The following is a 21,664-nucleotide window of genomic DNA, read 5'->3' on the forward strand; positions in this document are numbered from 1 at the left end:
CTCCTCAGTTTACTAGAGATGGAAGAAGTATTCAGATCCTTTATTTAAAACTAAAAAAGTAGCAACACAACAATGTTGAAATACTCCGCTACTAGTCAAAGTCCCGCATTCACAATGGTGTTTAAGTAAAAGTACAGAAGTGTTGTCAGCAAAATGTACTCAAAGGTAGGGTTGGTAAAGATTTCAGAAACATTTTTGTTAGTTTAAATTCTCATTACATCAATAACTCAAATGCTCTGACAAAAAAAGGAAAACAAATTGAATCTGTGGCTGTCACAGGACTGTAATAAAACTGTCCAATCAAGTCATTTGGCCCGAATGTAATGATTGGGACAGGCTACCTGCCTGCCTGCCTACCTACAGTACCTGCCTGTCTGCCTACAGTACCTGCCTGTCTACCTACAGTACCTGCCTGTCTGCCTACAGTACCTGCCTGTCTACCTACAGTACCTGCCTGCCTGCCTACAGTACCTGCCTGCCTGCCTACAGTACCTGCCTGCCTGCCTACAGTACCTGCCTGCCTGCCTACAGTACCTGCCTGTCTGCCTACAGTACCTGCCTGTCTGCCTACAGTACCTGCCTGTCTGCCTACAGTACCTGCCTGTCTACCTACAGTACCTGCCTGCCTGCCTACAGTACCTGCCTGTCTGTCTACAGTACCTGCCTGTCTGCCAGCAATCTTGACATGTCATTGCAGGTTAAACACAGGTGTAGATAATAACCTTAATTATGGCCCTGTTCCATTTAGGTGGGCCAGGGCCCTGATATTGCATGCTGGCTTACTGGATTGACTGTGACACTAAATAGAACGGGACCATAATTAATTTGATCAATTACACACCTGTGTTTACTCTGCATGTGAAAATGGTTACTAAGAAGGGCCCATTGCGCTTCACCAGAGTCTTCCACAAGCTGTGAGTACTAACAATAGACATGTTCATTGTTAACGTTCATTACGATGTGTTTATGTTCATCATGATAATTTGGGGGAAGTGGCTTTGGATGGAGGCCTGAAGGAACAGACTGTCAGTGTTGCCAGCTTGGCGACTTTCTCTCTAGATTTAGGGACTTTTGGAGCAAATGCTGCCAGCTACTTTCATTTGAGAAGAGTTGGCAACGCTGAGCTGGGTTTTTAGGTTGGATCTTTTTTTTTTAAATCTAGTGCACTCTTCGTTTCTCAAGATCACCAACCCTGCCTTAAAGTATCAAAAGTAAAACTACTCATTAAGCAGAATGTGTGTATGTATGTATGTACTTTATCTATGTACATATATAATTTACTTACTGATGTGCGAGCAGAATTTTAATGTAGCTACTTGAGAAGGTTAACTATTTTACACACTAGTAGTTTAATCTATTAAAACATATATTTAATGTGTTTTTCATGTGAAATCTTAATCTGCAAAGTAACTGTCAAATAGATGTAGTGGAGTAAAAAGTACAATATTTCCCTCTGAAATATAGTGAAGTATAAAGTAGCATTAAATAGAAATACTTGAATAAATACCTCAAAATTGTACTGAAGTACAGCATCAGATCGAATGCAGTTAGTTACATTCCACCAATGCAGCTTATACTACACATTTGAATGTTTGCGAGGCCCAGTTGTTGTTTTTTACTCTATTTAGGCTGTTAGTTAGTACAGTCAATAGCTGCTGTAATTTAAAGAAACAGGTACAAGATGTTTAGAGCACCTCACTGTCGGTCTGTCATTCAACTTCTTTATCAGACGCACAATCTAATTGATTCAAAATAATGAATCAGACAAAAAAATATATTAAGAGTCACATTCATGTTTAAGGATATACATTTAGAGAAGATATCCTTATATGTTTGTTTTTAGCACCGGATTATATTAAGAATAAGATGCTAAATAACTAGTTACCTTGACTCATTTTGTAGACCTTGGATACTAAACTTGAGTGAGTTACAAAAGGGCTATATTGGGGGGAAAAGTTGTGTGTGTATGTGTGGGCACTATAAAGGCAGCCAAATAGCAAAGTGTTTATTGCTTTAACCTCAGAAATAGCTTCACTATGCGTGTCTGTTGACTAACTGTAAATATTTATCAGATCTTATGATCTCGGAGAGGAAGCCTGAGTGGAGGATGATATTTCTGGATGTTCTGAAATGAAACCTAAAGGCGAATAATTGCAGTAGATGATTCGAGCGAGACTGCCCACATAATAATAAATAATGTTTATTGTGTAACACACTTTTCACAGAGAAAAGACAAAAACATCTTGTTTTGGGCCAGTGATTGATGACTTTATATAACCTTGATTGTGTGCAGATATCACACACGCGGGTCACTGCTTTCATGCAAGCACTAACTTCACTTTAATCTCATGTTATGTGAGCAGTGAACAGTTTAGCACTAAGTCAATTAACTTATGTAACACTTTATAACTCCCTCAAAATAACTCATTTTTGTTCAGTGGATTTAAATCCTGATTATTTTTTATTTTTGAAGGTTTGTAGACGTGATGAGTTTAAATGTCTTCTATTTGACTTCTTCATGTTAGAGCAGCTTCACTTTCACTCTGAACTATTTTCAGTGACAGATCAGGCTATATAAGGTATTGACCATTTACCTGATCCTGTTAGTGTAATCCCATTGAACGTTCGTTTAGTCGCAATGGATCTTAAGAGCCTGAGACGGTATTTATTGTTTTGTTTTCTCTCACAGTGGGAATGGGCAGCTTTGTTTTACATCACTTTAATGACATAATTGAAGTAATACTGTATTAACCCCCCCACACACATACAGGCCTGAAATACCCAGGATGGGAACTGGCACCTCTCCAGCTTCCAGTCCACACTCTGTAGAACTACTTGGTCCGTGCTGGACTTGAACTGGACAATCCAAGTCCGCAAAGACTGAGCTACTGTAGCTAAAATCAAGGTTAATCTCACCAGCAAGGGGTTACAAATTTCATACTGATCCTGTTGTTTCTCTTGTAAGCTTGTTGGTGATGTAAAGGCTACACGAGTCAGGCCTGGTGTTGGTGTTTTATCAATCTGAATAGACATGACATTGAAGAAGTTCTCAGATCCTTCAGTAAAAGTATCAGTAGGCCTACTACAGTGTATGCTACTTTACAAATCCAGAGTTTTGGGGCATTTCTCACTATTTTCAGAATTTTTACAAACCAAACAATCAATCGATCACTGGAGAAAATAACCGGCAAATGAATCCGTAATGAAAATAATCATTAGTTAATAGTTCAAAATGAGCACCACCTCAACCAACTACAACAATAAAATCAAAGGGACTGTTTGTAACTTCTTCCACGTATAAATCAATCCGGGTCGGTGTCTCATGCGCGCTCGCGTGTGGCTACGCTGTTCAGACAACACTCCAACACAAACTACACGGAAGCACCAAAACCTCAAAGTTATATCTAGTGAAGCCCGTCTTGTTAAACAGTGTTGGCCGCAGTTGGAGGACGCAGGGGAGACCGTAGCTTTGGTCTCCAGGGCCGGAGTCTCTGCTGTACTCTGCTCCTCTGCCTGCTTGCATTCACTCACAGCTCGCTCCACCTCACGTACATGAGCGCACACTACACACTGCAGAAGACTTCGTAGCTCTGAGAATATCTAGTGAATGTACAGTGCACGTTCGTGCAGAAATAAATGATGCAGCTCCTCCAGACCAACAGAGGTTTCCCGTGTCTTATGAAGTAACGGCGCTGCAGCGAGAAACGTTATCATCTCCGACCAAAGCTCCGGTGTCTTCACTGTTCCCTGCGGCTGCGGTCGGGAGGCTGAAGCAGGAAAAGCCAACACTAGGATCAGCAGTGATTCATGGAGAGACCTTCATCTGGTCAGCTAACATTACTGCCAAGCAGGTGAAATATAGAGTGATATTTTGGTTTTAGCTGACGTGTGTCACCTCACTGTTTTGACGGATGCTCGCTCACATTCAGTTAGCGCGTGCACACGGGCGAGCGCGAGCAACAGGACGCTGACTTTCGTTGACTTAACAGCCGCAGGTGTCGCTGTTACAACCAATTTCTGATTCTTACAAACAGTCCCTTTAATACACAAGTCATAATGATATAATATATAATAGTATAACAGTCAAAGAGGACGTTTCTTTGCAGTACTTTTACTTTCCATACTTTAAGTACATTTTCCTGATAATACTTACACTTGTGCTCGAGTAACATTTTCAATTCAGGACTTGTAACAGAGTACTTTTGCAGTGTGGTATTAGTACTTTAACTTAAGTAAAGGATCTGAATACTTCCTCCACCACCGGGGGTATAACAGTATAGAAGTTTATGTGTTTTGATTTAATATTTTGGAATATTTTTGATAATCTGTGCTATCATGCAGAGTAAGTGCATTCCTTTGAGCAGCTACTTCCTGCTCTTTGTAACTGTCCTTTAGTGCTGCTCTCTAACTGCATCCTGTGATTCAACATCAAACCTGACACTGTCATTCTAGACGCTGCTGTTTCCTGCAGGCCCGACGCCGTCCCTCCTGATTGAAAAACACTTGACCTCATTCTGGTACCTGAAACGGAGGATGACTATGACAACCTCTTGACCCAGTATCCAAGACAACATGATGAGCCGGTCCAGCTATTGATATTTTGTCTCTCTATTTACAGGACGTGCCTAAAACTCAGGTAGGCTGCATTTGAAGCTATAAAACTGAACCTGGCAGATAGTCACACGTGATCAACATTGCGGCCTTTCTGATGGCAGATAAAATCATGAGAGGCTGTGTTTATTTTGTCATTAAAACGTGCCTGAGTCGATAGCTGTTCCTTTTTGTTTAGAAATATTTATGGATAATTTATTTTGCATGGCACAAGCAAACTTGTTTAGTGTCCTTGTCTTTTGTGTGCAGTAAACACACGAGCTGAGAGGCCCAACTGTCTTCTGTCACTTACTGTACGGCTCCATGTGCAGCAAGTGAAATGAGAACCAGATGCAGATTAATACATAAGCCTGTTAAATGTTGCCACAGAAGACCACGTAGTAGACTGCGACATGCTTAGAGCCTAATGCTGCAGTCATCCCTGTCTGTGGCCCACATGTCAAATTATACTGACATGTGAATACAAGTTTCCAAATACATTTCCTACGACTGTTCAACCAATTTTACCTAACACCTAAGGACATAATGGCTTATTGCTCAAAAAGAAAAAAAACTGAATGTTTATTAATGTATTACAAGCTTAATAACTGCATTATTACCAAATAGAAAGGAGAAACACCATCAATACCTTATTATACAACCTTATTGATTGATCTATAAGTCATTAGTGTTTTGTTGTGGGGTTGTATGAGGTTCTTATCCATAGTAGGTGCATTACTTACAGTAGATGACGGTCGACACGCCCCCAGCATTGAGAAACAGACAGGAGCACCAACATTATAGCATAGCAACACAGTGCTGTGGACAGGGCCAGAAGCAAAACGTATTTTAGCCACCTAAAAAAAAAGCTCATCTAAAAAAACAACAATAACCATTTGTGTGTACGCTTTATTTAGAATATTTTCCAATGGGGAATTGAACTTGAAGTGAAACGTATCCATCTCGTTGGATTCTGCTGGCTTTGGAGAGAGCATAGATAAGTTTCACTTTCAGTTCAGTTTCCCGTCGGAAAGGAGAAGGAAAGGGCTGTCTGACAGATAAAGTGGTGAAAATATTCTAAATATAGTGTACACTTAAATGGATATTGTTTTTTTGTTATTTTTAGTCGAGTCTTTCTTTTAGGTGGTTAAAATACAATTTTCTGCCGGCCCCGTCCACAGCAGTACATTGCTTTGCTTCGGTGTCGGTACTCCTTTCTGCTTCTCCAAACTAGGGGCGTGCTGACTGTCATCTACTGTAGGTAATAACCTTATACAACCACAGTTCAAAACAACTAAACTATCCATTTAAGTAAGTATTACATTTGAATTACATTGGAAGGTTTTTTCTTTGACAACATTCAATCAAAATGTAGCTTTTTATACACTGATCAACAGAAAAAGACCTTTTAATGTCAAAGTTAAAAACAGATCTCCAAAGTATCCTAATTACACATAAAATACCAAATACTTGTTTGCAGAAGTATTCAGACACTTTAAAGGAGCAGTGTGTAGCATCTGGCGGCATCTAGCCGTGAGGTCGCAGATTTTAACCAACTGAAATTCCTCCCATGTGCCAAGCGTGTAGGAAAACTACAGTGGCCGACATGAAAACCTGAAAAAGTAAATGGCTCCCTCTAGAGCCAGTGGTTTGTCCGTTCTGGGCTACTGTAGAAACATGGCGGATGGCTATGTGAAGAGGACCCGCTCTGCATATAGATATAAACGGCTCATTCTAAGTTAACAAAAAACAGCAACTCTTATTTTCAGGTGATTATACACAAATGAAAACATACAGATTAATATTATATTCCATTTTTACCAAGATCCCACTAAATGTTACACACTGTTCCTTTAATAGGACACACCTAAATCTACAGGACTTGAAAGTCACATATTTAGTTAAAGAGAACCTATTGTGCTTATTTGCAGGTGCATACTTGAAAAGCCCAGTTTGCTCTGAATGGTCAGCTGGCCCACTGTTATGATTGGTCAACCGAACCGATCTCTTCAGACTCCGCTCCAGCTCCGCTCTAACTAGCTTTGTTTGAAGGCGTGCCAAACTAGCCCCTAGGCAGGCATTATGCAAATGTGTTACTTGGTGACATCACATTACGAAGGAAAAGGCGGGACTTCAAGCGAGGCGTTTCAGGCAGTTCAGGAGCAGTGTTTCTGTGGGGGAGAGGAACCCCCTTTGGCGTGGACTTTGGGCTTTGTAACTTTGCAGAGCTTTTACATGCAGAAAAAAGCTACAGTATATAACACACTAAAGGAAAGGGAGAAAAGCATAATACGTCCTCTTTTAATAGAACTGAAGGCTTTACCAAATACTGACCTGAGGGGGTAAATACAAGTCATTAAAGGGTCTTTTTCTGTTATCAGTAAGAGAAACGTTATCGTCTCCGACTGCGCCTGCAGGAAGACACCGGCAACCGGTCAGAGACGATAACGTTTCTCGCTGCGGAGCCCCCGTCACTTCACAAGACATGGGAAAACCTCTGCTGGAGGAGCTGCAGCATTTACTTCTGCACAAACGTCCACTGTACATTCACTAGATATGTTCAGAGCTAAACTAACTCTTCTGCAGTGTGTAGTGAGCGCGCATGCACGTGTAGAGGTGGAGCGAGACAGCGAGAACGCGCGAGGTGTGTGAGTGAAGGCAAGCAGGCAGAGGAGCAGAGACTACGGCCACACGCGATCGCGCATATGCGAGCGTATGCGAGCACGCATGGGATCCCGACCCGGTAGATTTATAGGTGTAAAAAGTTACAAACAGTCCCTTTAAATCTACTTTGATTCAATGTTGTTAAAAAGTAAAACATAAAAACTTCCAATTGAATTAATTTGTAATACTTTCATAGGCACTGTAATAAATAATAATGCATAAATCAATCAATAACGGTTGTTAAAAAAAATCCATTTTGATGGTGTTTATCCTTATCTATTTGGTAATTGGCAATAATAAATGTTGTTATAATGCATTAATAACATACCATCATCTATAAACCCTTTATTATAAAGGGTGCATCATTAGAAAGTGGAACCTCAGGTTGTTTAAAGCAATAATCACACTGACCAATGCATTTCTAAATGGGAGTCCACTTCTATGCTGAAAAGCCTGCCATACTGGTGTGCTTGTGCGCGTAGCTGCGCATGCGCGTGCACGTGTTGCTGTTTTGAATGAATCGTGTTCAGTTTTGGAAAAAAACGCGTCGATTTCTGTGTAAAACCTGTGGCTGCGAGGAAAGATGCGCAGCAGCAGCAGCAACAACAACAGCAGCAACAGCAGCAGCAGCAACAACAGCACCATCAGCAGCAGTGAAGTCTCTATGAGCACCTGTGACTCTCTCAGCAGCCCCTCCCCTCGGCTCTCTCCATGGATGTAATCTCTGACTTGACAACAGGTATTTGTGAGGTCCCAGACGAAGTAAACTGTCCAGACCTCAGCGAGCATTTGGCAGGAGAGTCAGAGCAGAGCTCCCACAGCGCACAGTCTCTAGGTAAGTAAGTCCTGCTCAATGAATGAATAAATGAAGCTCTTCTTTTATCAAGTGAATCACTTGCATCTTGGATGTTGTTTCATTTTAAACAGCTGTATATTTTCTCATCTCAGAACCAGGTAGTGTTGCCAGTTTATTTATATTCTGTGCGTAATTTTTGGGTTAGTTTTGAGTTTTCTGTGTTTTAACATTCAGCACCATGAATCCAAAGTTGCTTGTGTTTGACAGCGCTGCTGTTGCTCAGACTGGAGAGCTTTCCTGCGTGCTTCAAGCTTGATCTGAATATCTGATCAGTCGCCTGTTTTGCCGCAGAGTGATCTCTCTCTCTCCGTCCGTCCGTCCGTCCACAGATGCCGCAGCCAACTTGCATGGTAGAGTAGAGAAGAGAGGCTGCGTAATAACACCATCAGTTACTATCAAATCTCTTTGTTTTCTGTGTTATTATCCGGTTATCATCCTTTCATTGATTGGTGTTTTTGCGTAAAGCAAACAAAAAACTGTAAACCTGCAGAAGGGAAGAGTATAAGAGACATCTGTAGAATAAAATCATAATAAATCCATAATGTGGAAGGATTTTTGCACGATTAAAAAACAACAACACAGTACCCGCATTGAAATATGTGGATCACTGCTGCAGGGTTTGATCGTGCAAATGCGTTGTGCATGCTGCTTGTTTGTTTTGAACATATTCTCCAGCATCCAGTGGGTTTCTCTGCATGTGTCAGATCCAGCTGGGTCCTCTGCATGAGCTGCTCTGCTAAATAACAACACTGTGTGGGGGGAGAGCCATGAGAACAATGGGGGAGAAAAAGCTGCTGTGTGCTGGGAAACACCATGGAGACCCTCAGAGCTCAGCTGTGTGTATATAGACATTGTTTGACTAAATAGGGATACTCTGAATATAATCTATACATCAGTATGCATTTTGCTGCAACATTTGAGTTCATGTGAGGACAGAAGGAAAATGAAAGTGGGATTTAAATATCATTTTCCCCCTCATCTGTTGCTCATAGATTCGTATGTGTTTATACTGTATTTTCAATAAATACCTTCTGCTGTGGTCAGTGGTGGAATGTAGCTATAAGTACATTTTACTCAACTGCTGTACAGAACACATTTCGAACTATTTTCAGAATTTTTACAAACCAAACAATCGATTAGTGGAGAAAATAATCAGCAGATTAATCTATAATGAAAAGAATCATTAGTTAATAATCCAATATGAACAGGGGGCATTTTTCTACAGTACATTGAGTTCTTTGATTACTTTTACTTACTAGTACATTCTCCTGTTTGTACTTACATACTTTTACTGAAGTAACATTTTCAATGCAGGACTTTTACTTGTAACAGAGTATTTCTACCGTGTGGTATTAGTACTTTTATTGATGTAAAGGATCTGAATACTTCCTCCACCACTGGCTATAGTTAAGTGCATTTAAAGTTAAGTTGTTTGAGGCTGTACTCTGGTATATATTTATAGCTGTGACAAGGTCAGGTCTCCAGATCAAGAGTTAATCCCTTATATAAGAGAAAAGAGGGTAGGAACGCAAACTGGGTAACTTGCTCATTTAAAGTGCTCCTAATCCTTCTCAGTACCTTCAGTTTTATTGGATAAGTCATTCTTCCTAATGGCAAAAAAAATAAATGTTAATTGTTAGGGCTGGGACGAAACGCCTATCCCCCAATTCCATACTTGGGTGCTGATTCGATATGTATTGCGATTTTTAAGTATTGCAATTCGATATTGCGATTTTTGTTAACTTTTTTAACACTAGACCATGGGAAACAGTTGAATCACACACTTCTAGGGACTTTACGTTGGAAAATATATAAATTAATACAGTAAAAATGTTTGATTTTCAGCATGTATGTATTCAGAGATGTCCTGAAGTCAAATATAAACAGTTAATGTCAGGAGTTATTTATTATTTTTTTTCCAGCAAGACATTTCCCTCAAAAATTAATAATGATTTAAGCAAAAATAAGTATATTGCTCAACATAAGAACTGAATATCACTGTATGGTGATCAGAATTTTGCACAAACTTTTTTTTTGGCAATGGCATTTCATAATTATTTTATTAAACACATCTTTTGATAGTGCAGAAAAAAATCGAGGCAACAGATTCCTGTTACTTTTCTCCTTGTTTGACATATCTGACAGATTATTTACAGTATCATTTGGGCCTGGTCCAGTCTGGGCCAGGCTTGGCACTGCTTCATGCCTTCCCGTGTGCTAGTTCCGGCACAGATTAGCTGCTCTAACCTTTTGTCAGCCAGACAAAGACACATGTCAGTGTCATTTGCTCGTCTCGTTGGGTTAGACAGTCTGAGCAGCGCGGCAGACAACCTTCGCACCTGCTATATCATGACTCCTCAATAATCCCAGAGGGCTTTCCTGTTTATGATTATGATTATGAACATGAGTGAGTCTGGACAGTAAATCGGGATTATAACAGAAGTTACTCACCTGGAGGAAACGGGGTCACGGTGGCACTTCAGTGTTGACACATCTTTCCTTTTCTTCTCTTTCTGAAAGAAATCCCTGTTGAAGCGTCTGCAGACATGGGACGTCACGAGGCCGAACCCGTATGGAAGAAGGTCACTGAAAACATCCAGGATGTTTTTGACTTCATGGAGGAGTTGGGATCGTAAGTACATTCTACTCAATGTGAGATAGCACTGTTTCTTTACATACAGTACAAACAAAGAAAAGATCAAAGAAATCCTAATATTTATTGAGCTACAGCTTTAAATTTCCTGTTCAGTTTTTGTTAGGGATGCACTGATACCGGATCGGATACAGACTCAAACAGTTGGATCGGGTATCGGTGACAATGGGGCCGATCTATCTAATTCACTTCTATGTTTGAATACTATATACATTATATACTGGAATTTTAATTCCTGTCTAAGTTTTGACCATTTTTTTGCTGTATTAAAAAGGTTTAAAAAGGAATTGCAATTCCTGTTAATTTTGAAGATTTTTTCCAAGTTGCTGGTGTACGATTTATTATTTCAATAATAAATAATAATTCAGTAAATGTATATCTCTGTATTTATTTGATACATTTTGTTTTACAAAGTTAGGAAAGTAATGTTTAAGTCAAGCCTGATGTTGCCTTACACATAAAAGAATGATCCCAGTCACGTCCACAGAGTGAGGCAAACAGTTTATTAATTAAACACTGGTATCAGATCGGTACTCTGTATCAGTCGATACCCAAAGCCCAGGTATCGCTATCGGGACTGGAAAAAGTCTGATCGTTGCATCCCTAGTTTTTGTATAAACTGTATATAACTGTATAAACTTTAGTGATATTGAGGGCAACTATACAGTAAAAACTTGTCTTGACTTGCACATGGCGTGATTATAGGCTATAGACAGATTACTGGTTTGATAGGATTGACGAGTGGAGGCCTACTTTACTGAGGTCTTAGACAACAAGACGCTTTGGCTGTTAGAGCGGGTTAGTCAGTCTGGCTTTCCTGATGGTGACTGGCTGAGAGTCATCTTAGCAGATCATTCACAAATACCCCACATAAATAACTATATTATTTTTTCTGGTCTCATTGAACTCTACTTAAAAAAAGAAGAAATATAGAAAAAAACATTTAAAATCTGGTTAGAAAACAAGTAGAGCTGCAACATTCAGTAAAAAAATAATCAACACCTATTTCGATAACGTAATAATTATTAGGGATGCACCGATCAGATTTTTTCAGTCCCAATACCGATAGTGATACCTGGGCTTTGGGTATCGGCCAATAACGAGTACCGATCCGTTAAAATAACGGAATATAATGTATATAGTATATAAACAAAAAATGTAATTGAATAGATCGGCCCCATTGTCCCTGATACTCGATCCAGCTATTAGAGTCAGTATCGGCCCGATATACGATCCGCTATTGGTATCAGTGCATCTCTAATAATTATTTAGGTAATTTTATGCATAATATTTTCTGGTAAGTCTTTGCTGCTTCTCTTCTGTGATAATAAACTGACGGTCTTTGTTTTTTGACGAAACAAAACATTTAATAACATCACATTTAGCTTTAGGAAAGTGTGATGGACATTTTTCACTATTTTCTAACATTTTATAGACAAAACAAATAATCGATGAATCAATAAAATAATGAACTGATTAATCGATAATGACATTTATGTTTAGTTGCAGCTCAAAAAGCAAAGACAATGATATTGACCTCAGAGTTCACCTGCAGTCATTTTAAATAACAACCACGAAGATAATGTTTTACTGTATTCTGTGCACACACTCGGCTAATAGTCTTGACCTAATTTCTATGAGGTCAACACTGATCATCAGCAGGTCTTCTAGCACTCTAGAGTATTTAGCTAGTGTCTGGAGGACAGCACATCAGAGGCCAACAGTAAATAAAGGTGCGATCGAGGGACTGCTGCTGTCATCAGCGTGTTTCGGGAAAAACAGAACGGATCCGTGCTGAGGGCCGAAGAGACTGCCGAGGGGTTTTCAGCGGTGATTGGACTGTGAGGGAGGCGAGGCCCTCCTGAGTATAGGACATGATATAATAATATGTGGCCCAATTAGTTTGCAGCAATTACATTTATTTCCCCAAACACTTCTGGGAGTTTTATGGAAAAGTGGGCGAAGATGCGTAGATGTGATAAGTTTATTTCTGTAACACCTCATCTAAAGTATTAACAATCAATTTCAAGACAAAATGATGCTTTATAGTTTGCAATAAGCTTAAAGAGGCACACAAAAGCACGTTGAAGCATTACTGTTCCTGTTTGAGCCACTGAGTGAACTCGGTGCTGTTTCGCCCATTCTCCGGTATATATATTTTTGTCTTCCATCACAATAAAAGGAAGAGAATCCAGAAGGGACAGGAGATTGCGTAGCACACCAGATACATCCTTTCCCATTGGGCCTCATCATCCCACGCAGTGTAAACAACATCCTAATGGTTTCCTCGCAATCAGGACGCAGTCTCTTCAGGGGCAAACGCAACTCTCAAAAAGCACAAAGCAATTTCATTAGCGTCATCATCTTTGAATTTCAAGTCCCCAAATTTACACACTCAAGTTAGCGTGCCAGTGATTTCTGATTGCCCTTTTGTCTTTTTGTAAAAAAATAAATAAATAAAATAAGATGCTGTCTGGCATTCATGTTCAGGGCTTGATTGATGATTTCTCTTGAGAGACACAATAAGCTTCAAGGAGATCTGAGGAAGGAAGAAAATGAGCTGTGGTAACCAAGGAGAAATCAGTTGAGCAATGGGATGTGAAGGGCTGTGATGATGCTTTGGGGGCAGCTTGTTCCTGTCTGCCTCCCTGAGCCACCGCCATTAGGCAGCGTGTATGAGTGTGTGTTTGCCTTCTACATGTGACACAATACGCTTATTAGAAAACATGCAAAATGGGACATAAAACTGAAAACCGTTATGATTCACTTAGATCCTGGTGGGTCGATCCTCATTAGAGTGCATTTCTTCGTCCTTCAGGGTCACTTCATAGACAGAGTCGGCTGACACCTGTATGCCCACAGCCCTTGACATCTCTCTGTGACCTGGCCTGTATTGTCTCAGCAGGGAGCTTGCCGTTCCCAAGGATCTCCGCCTCACATGCTCTTTACGCCTAGAGCTCTCGGCCCGCCACTGTCTCTATTGCGTCAGGGATAAAGCGCCTAATCCACCTGGAGGAACAACTATTCCCAGACAGCGCTGAAGATAGCCTGGGCAGCACAGAGCAGATAAATAAGCCTCTGACATGTGAATAGTTAAGCCACAGAGATCTTCAGTAGACCCTAATTGAACCCCTTGATATTGCTATTCCTGCCGTGTGTTTATTTTAATTCTGACGAGCTCCAAGAATCTTAATGCCGTTTCCATCTGTGTGACGCAAGTAGGCGAAGAGAGCTAACAGAATGAAACTGTAAAAGCCATAGAAAACAGGAGACATTTTTAACACTTTGAGTGGATTAAATGTTGCTTGTTTCTGTCCGAAGGTAACAAAATCCATCTAGCAGCACCTCAAAAAAGCTCATAATTTGTGGTTTTCACTGGGGAAATAGTGCCACACTATTCTGTTTTTTACACTTTTGTTTTTTGTATATACAGAGTTACTTTTGTGTCTTCATTATGTAATCAAACAGAATAGGTTTGAGAGCAAAACTTTCCACACTGCAACCAGAAAATTAACTTAAAAGCAAAACTATCGACACTGCAATCAAAACAATGTTTTATTGCAAGTAAATTGAAATTGAGATTAAAAATGTAAATCTGAAAGTTTTGTGTGCGATTCCAAAAGTTTTGCTTGCTGTTGAGCTGAATCTTGTGGGCGGGACCTACGCCTACACCAGGTTAAATAAAAGCAAACATAACATACTTGCTATTACTAAGACGGAAATTATGTGAACACACCCACGCATTGATCAGACAAATGGGACTCACACTATGGCACTCTAAATCAATAAGACTTTCATGTATTTCCAAATAAATTAGACTATCTCTGCTGAAAGAAAGTGACATTTGACCTATCAACAAAATAGAGAAATGGAGGCAAGTAAAAATTATCCCTGACTGGCTGAGAAAATTGGTAGACCCACCAAGAGGCCAATATTCTGCTGTTCAGGTCCACATACTGTATGTTATTAGCAATTCTAATAAGAGGGAATACTCATTTCCTCTAAGTGGGGGAGACTTGTTATCTCTTTCTGTGATGTTTCAAAGCAATCAGCGACTGCATCATTAATGTGTGCATTTCAATGTGTGTTAATGAACAGGGGGGCGTTCTCGGAGGTGTTCATGGTGAGGGAGAAGAAGACGGGGAAGTTGAATGCCATGAAGTGCGTGAAGAAGAAACAGAAAATAGACCTCAATCTGGAGAATGAGATCGCCGTGTTGAGAAGGTAATTAACATTTTCATCAGCCCTCAACTTTTATTTCATATTCTCTAAGCAGTCAGTGAAGGCTGGAATCAAATTGATCAGCTTTCTTTTTCGGCTGTTTATGGTGCAAATAATTGTGATTGTGTTGTTTTCCTAAACAGAATCAAACATGACAATGTGGTGGGGATGGAAGATTTCTATGAAAGTTGTACCCATTACTATCTCATCATGGAGCTGTGAGTTGTTTTTTTTTACATTTTTATATTATTATTATTATCTAATGAGCAGGTTAGCTAATTAAACTGGGATTTCAGATCACATTTTGATGGCAGTGGTGTGTTCTTTTCAGTGTTTCAGGCGGCGAGCTCTTTGACCGGATACTGGACCGGGGGGTGTACTCGGAGAAGGATGCCAGCAGCGTGATCCAGCAGGTGCTGCAGGCCGTTAGCTATCTGCACGAAAACGGCATTGTGCATCGTGACCTCAAGGTATGAATCAGATTATATAACTAGGTCACACATTTACATAGGCTGAAGCATAAAGGTGGAATGTTAGTGTTTTTACTTTAGTACACTTTTGGGATCAAGCCACATTACAGGATCTTATCTTAAATGGTCAAATATTTATATTACATTTGATTACTTTTTATTTATCTGATATACTGTAGTATGCTTAAGTTGCTGCTTTAGAATAATTTACAAAGTATAAACAATTTTATGCATCCTCAGAGTTTAGATAACCTGATTTATGGAGTAGCTTAACCATCTACAAACCACCTATCACAATCCATCCATCAATACTTCTATACTTGATTATCCTTTTCAGTAATGCTGGGGCTATTAAAACACTTGATGAAAAGATATTTTAATACAAAAGTTCTTGAGAATGATAACTTTTACTTTTAATGCTTAAAGAAATAGTTCAACAGGGTTATATGCTGGATTATGTCTTTCTCTGTAGCTTCATATTTACCGCATAGACATGAGAGTGGTATTGTTCATCTCATCAAACTCGGCAAGAAAGCAAATTAGCTTCCTAGCTGCCAATCTTAGGATGGCAGCTCCCGTATCCGGGTTATTTTGGCTTCACTTTTGTGCAGTGAGAGGAAGTGGAGACGCGTCGTCCATCTATATATACAGTCTATATGCTACCAACCCACAAACTGGGAAATAAGATAACCCAGTCAACAAGCCATTCAGATTTTACTCGCCTTATGATATAATGTTAAAAAAAACACATTATTTTCCTCATACAGCATGTAAACATGTTCCAGTAGAAACCTAAAATACAAGTATGAACCTGAAGACGAGCGTGATATGTCCCCATTAAGAATTTGTTCCACCACAGGCGAAGGAACACTCTGAGATGTTCTTCATTGAGGACATCAGTGTGTGAAGAGCTCTCTTGTCTGTTTTGTCCCTGTTCAGCCAGAGAACATCCTGTACTACAGCCCCGATGAGGACTCCAAGATCATGATCAGCGACTTTGGCCTCTCTAAAATGGTAGACGATGACATCATGTCAACAGCTTGTGGTACCCCGGGATACGTAGGTAAGGAGACATGTCTGTCTAATGAATGATGTATGGACACTTACTAAGTTGGGGGGCTTAAGTAGGTCAGATAAATATAAGACACACAGGGTGTGTCACACTAAGACAGACAATATGTAATATTTATACCTGTGTTTCTCTACATACAGGCCTATTTAAAGCAATCATTGGCATAACTTGGACATTTTCTCCTCACTTTCAGCTCCTGAAGTTTTGGCACAGAAGCCCTACAGCAAGGCAGTGGACTGCTGGTCTATTGGAGTTATCACCTACATCTTGTAAGTATAAAAGCCACGGTGAATGTGTGCACGCATCAGTACACTCCGACAGAGCAAGGGAAGCAAAATATAGTCTCTTAAGATTGTAAATCAGCTCCAGGTTTTTCCTTTCTTAAGTGGATTTTCAGATTAAAAGCCCTCTGCTTGTCATGTACAGTATGTGACTCATCAGTGGCATGACACAGTTACCTAAATACAGACTAATGTTGCAGTGGTTGAGCCATAGCTCCACCTACTGAGCATCTACTATGCATACCGTTTACAGTACACATTAGTATGTAAATGTGTGTCGAACATTTCATTAGTGCTTCTTTTTTTTCCAACACTAATAAATGCTCCTGTTTCAGACTCTGTGGATATCCCCCTTTTTATGAAGAAAGTGAGACGAGACTGTTCTCCAAGATCATGAAGGCGCAGTATGAGTTTGACTCGCCCTTCTGGGATGACATTTCTGAATCTGGTAATTACACTGAGACATAATGTACACAGCCTGCTGCAGCTGCTTTATTCCTCCATACAGCCCCAGCCCTAACATGTGTATGTGTGTGTGTGTCACCTTTTGATCTGCAGCTAAAGATTTCATCCGTAACATGATGCAGAAGAATCCCAGCATGCGCTACTCTACTGACCTCGCGCTCAGACATCCCTGGTGAGTGTCAGTCGTCAGCCTGGGTGGATTTTAAAACTAATATTGGTTATAATGCTTTAAATTAAACACTTAACAGTGTTCAGTTGTCTCATCTTTTACCCTTAAAATCATCAAGTATAGTTGCATTTCTTGAGCAGTTAGACTGTTCTTTTCACAGTAAAATGTCCATAGGCAGGCTACTGTACCATAGTTAAAAAAACATGTTGCCGGCCTGGAGGGAATTTCTTCAAATTTGGCACAAACGAAGCAATATTTATTTTCATGTCTTGAAAGTTATATGAATCTGAAAGATTTCATTATGAGTTAGTACTGCTTTTAGCTGTGCAGTTGTAATCCCAAATTGCAGTTATATCTCTCCTGGGACAAGGGACAGTGAAAGAAATTGTATTATAATCCTTATATTTATCAAATTGTCATGACACAACAAGCTAAAGAAACAGGTATGACGTACAGGAGTGTGTTAGGTCACCCAAATGAGTTGGGATTAACATCTACCTTGAAATATATTTAAGTGTTCCGTTGCGTCATCTGTTTTCCAGGATTATCGGGAAGACGGCCCGGAGTCAGGACATCTACTATTCCGTCAGCGTTCAGATCCAAAAGAACTTTGCCAAGTCCAAGTGGAAGGTTAGTCCTTGCTGATTTCTTGGCTTTGATGTGGTAACCTCATTGAGGACCTGCAGTTTATAGTAAATTAATCGGATGCCTACCTAAGTCCTTCCTGATTAAGGTCAGTTTAATAAAATAGGCCTTATACTGACGGCTGATGTAGGGCTTTTACTGTCAGGGGATCCACTTGAAAAAATGATTCTAAAACATGAATCAATTGTCTGGACAGTCTAGTGTGTATGCTCCGATTTGGTGTTGCAGAAGCATTGTCTCAGTCTCTATCTTCCACACATCATCATTGATAAGCAGTTAAAGTGAAGCTATGTGTAGCCTATGTGGCTCTCAGATCTCTTTTTGAGCCTCTTGTCTATGTTTACTTCACAGCAAGCCTACAATGCTACAGTAGCCATCAACCACATGAAGAAGCTGCAGCTGGCCCACTCAGAGCTGGCCCTGAGGCAGGCCAGCATCCCAGACATCAAGGTGGTCGACATGTCCTCCCCAAAGAAAAGCCACAAACGTCTTGATCCAGACAAATTTGACCCCAAGTTGAAAGAGACCAACGGGAAAGTAAACGGGACGATTCACATGTCCCTGCCCACGAGCCCCATTGAACTAAAGAGCCATTATCACACACTGAAGGCCACTCAGAGTCACGCCGGCCCACAACACGCGCCCACTATGGCTGAGCAGGGCAAGAATGTCTACCACTCAGAGCCCGCCAACCTCAACGGGTACGTAACAGTTTCATCTGAATTTTTAATTTGTGATACCACAGCAGGACTGATGCATGATGACACTTTTCTTTTCTACTTTCAGGTACGCTAAAAACCGCAACGGCAAGACTATACAGACCGGAGTTTGCTCAGTCATGTGAAGGCTGCATGATGTTTACATGGAAACATGCATTTTACTTGGTAGGTTCAAGTTGCACATTTGCATAAAATACTAATATATTGTAGTACAATTTATAATTGTATCTGAATTACATCATTATTAAAGTGTCATTATCCCGAAAAAAAATCCAGAGATTTGACATATATAAATAAGTGGCAACAATTCAAGTCCCCCTATTTATCATGTATAAGCACTATTTAAACATTTAATAAATGGGTTATAACACACTATAATGTATCTTTAAGCAGATATAAGTGTTTATTAATGTATTAGCCAACAACTATAACTCCTCTTGTTATATAAACAGTTGTTACTATTTACAATATAGTTGTAATAATATAAAATATGTCTTCATAGAAGAAGTTATAATCGTTGACCAATACTGTACATTAATAAACATTTAGAAATAAACAACTTTTCCTGCTGTGACATGTCAAAATGTCTTCCACGAAAAAGCCTATTCAATCATTACATGGAGTTTGGTGATGTCACATAGTTCCCAACTTCAGCCCAAGTAACTCAAAACACCTGCGTGGTTGTCCTTTAATCACATGCTGGTTGACAATAAGTCAATCTATATTTGACTGTGAGTGTGCTGTGCATGTTTTGTGTCATTTTCAGCTCATTAAAGGCGAATGTGTGTTTGTGCCCTCTGCAGGTCAGTGTTGCCGTGCTGACTCAGCATGCAGCTGTTTTGTGTCAGCGGGTCCCCCGGTGCTGTGAACGAGAAGTGGTTGATCCTCTGACGGACCCAAACGGTCTGCGAGGTCCACGCAGTCAGTGGGGACATTTATGTTTTTGGAAAGAGTGCCTCTGAAGCTTCCTAACAAACACACAGAAACACACAAACGCACACACAGATGCACAAGACTCACTTTAACTCAGATGCACAGGATAGACGTCAGTTAAACAGGACAGCTCAGACAGTATTCAAGGGATGGGCTCACTCACCTGCGCTGAATGTCCAGCTCATTGATGGTGAAGCCACCCCTGACCTCTGACCTCTGATGTCATGAAGGCTTTACATCCCATTTCCTGGTTTTAGTGTCCTCGTTTATTAGCACTGTGGTTACATGTTGTTTAAGAAAATACACACAATACAATATTATTGTACTTCACGTGTAAAATATGATTCTTTAGCAAACCTACATTTGTAAGCGCAATAGAATACATGGAAAGCCTGCATGCTTACTGCTTCAAATAAGCCATACTGGTATAATCTATTCTGGTAAATTGTTTCTTACCTTCTTTGTGTTAATTGTTTGTTGTTCTGTTTTATTTTTTTATTTATAAAGTATTTTCTTCCTTTTAAAAAAAAAAAATTATAATGATAAAAAAGAGCTATACAGACAAAAAAAACATAATATATGTTCAAACAAACAAACCAATCATCTACAGTGTAAATGCCACAAGTATATCCATAACTTGCCAACTCAAAGCTCTCACATCATCAACCTGCTAGAATATAAAATGTCATCTATATTCACTGTAATGGATGTTTCTCCACTTACTGTAAGTGGTTCATTCAATGTGGCTTTGTGTTGATGCATTCAACGGATATTGATCTAGTCCATGTATTATGATGGGATCACTGTATGCTTATAAATAAAGCCTGTACAGAATCTGCAGTGGTTTCGCTGTCATTTTATTTATCTTAATTCTCTCTCTTTCTTCTTAGAAAAAATAACTCCACACCAACCATTGAAAATATATAACTAATACATAGAATGGAATAATTATAGTAAATTTATAGTAAAATTATATCAAGCTATTGCCACTATGGCACAAGATGGTATTTTACAAATTAAAACATATATAAATATCCATACATGTACCATTACTCATGCAAATACTTGGAAAGATAAATGGAAAATTATCAACAGATCTTTTTTAACCCCAAAACAAAAACCGCAACTAAAAGTATTTACATCATGTCCCAGGCTGATGAACCTTTGGACTGAGGTTGTTCTTACTGTAAATCATTTTTGGAGATTTTCCTTGCAAAGGAACTGAATTGTGAATGTTTATGTTGAGTCATAATGCAATTGAATTATTATTAATAATCTACTCATCATTAACTCCATTTTTTTTTTTTTTTTTGCTGTTCTCTCCTGCAACTACATTTGTAAGTCTTTTTATGTCTTCGGGTTATGTCGTCCGTCCATCCGTCTGTACATACTGTATGTCCGTACCATTCTTGTGAACGCAGTATCTCAGGAACGACTTGAGGGAATTTCTTCAGATTTGGCACAAACATCGACTTGAACTCAAGGATGAACTGATTAGATTTTGGTGGTCAAAGGTCAAGGTCACTGTGAACTCACAAAAAACATGTTTTTGACCATAACTCAAGAATTTGTATGCTAATTATCATGGATGTAAACTGCAACATGACTGGTTGGCGGAGTCAGATAACCGCAAGATGGTAATTCTAGTTTTCACTAATTTAAGAAAAGTAAAGAGGAAAAATAGCAAATTTTACCTGGTTCTGTGACCTGACCTGGTATCCCTAATTAAACTAACCTCCAAACCAATTATCAGGCTTAATTTGTCAGTATAGATTAGATGACACATTATCTCTTCAAGCACAGCCAGGATTACCAAGAGTGATGTCTTCAGAGCAACAGCAGGGTCAATTACAGTAAGCCAGCAGTTACCCAACGTGTCCTTACAACCAAGTTCAAACTGAAAGTTTCAGCTTTTATCAAAACATA

The 21,664-nt window shown here is 39.6% G+C and overlaps 1 protein-coding gene across 3 annotated transcripts; it reads left to right on the top strand.

Annotated features, from left to right (window-relative positions):
- The first annotated feature begins 665 nt into the window (after positions 1–665).
- On the top strand, positions 666–20,578 carry camk1gb (calcium/calmodulin-dependent protein kinase IGb). Of its 3 annotated transcripts, none has more exons than XM_074643330.1 (15): positions 666–914; positions 4,453–4,636; positions 7,942–8,089; positions 10,631–10,742; positions 14,862–14,987; positions 15,128–15,202; positions 15,316–15,454; positions 16,394–16,517; positions 16,720–16,795; positions 17,143–17,255; positions 17,366–17,444; positions 17,984–18,071; positions 18,438–18,787; positions 18,873–18,970; positions 19,609–20,578. In XM_074643330.1, exons 3-14 carry the CDS (start codon positions 7,966–7,968, stop codon positions 18,928–18,930), a joined length of 1,464 nt encoding a protein of 487 aa, XP_074499431.1. In that variant the 5' UTR covers positions 666–914; positions 4,453–4,636; positions 7,942–7,965; the 3' UTR covers positions 18,931–18,970; positions 19,609–20,578. The 3 variants fall into 3 exon arrangements, with proteins under 3 accessions (XP_074499431.1, XP_074499433.1, XP_074499434.1); XM_074643332.1 differs by having other exon boundaries at positions 7,945–8,089; XM_074643333.1 differs by lacking the exons at positions 666–914; positions 4,453–4,636; positions 7,942–8,089 and adding an exon at positions 10,386–10,517.
- The last annotated feature ends 1,086 nt before the right edge of the window (positions 20,579–21,664 follow it).

This window comes from Sebastes fasciatus, chromosome 8, assembly GCF_043250625.1.
Source record: "Sebastes fasciatus isolate fSebFas1 chromosome 8, fSebFas1.pri, whole genome shotgun sequence".
Taxonomy (NCBI): domain Eukaryota; kingdom Metazoa; phylum Chordata; class Actinopteri; order Perciformes; family Sebastidae; genus Sebastes; species Sebastes fasciatus.

Excerpts from the sequence above, each read along its gene's own strand:
- camk1gb (XM_074643330.1), top strand. The coding sequence starts at position 7,966 with ATGGATGTAATCTCTGACTTGACAACAGGTATTTGTGAGGTCCCAGAC. Across the intron at positions 16,796-17,142 it reads GGAGTTATCACCTACATCTT|ACTCTGTGGATATCCCCCTT; the intron begins GTAAGTATAAAA and ends CTCCTGTTTCAG. Across the intron at positions 18,072-18,437 it reads TTGCCAAGTCCAAGTGGAAG|CAAGCCTACAATGCTACAGT; the intron begins GTTAGTCCTTGC and ends TTTACTTCACAG.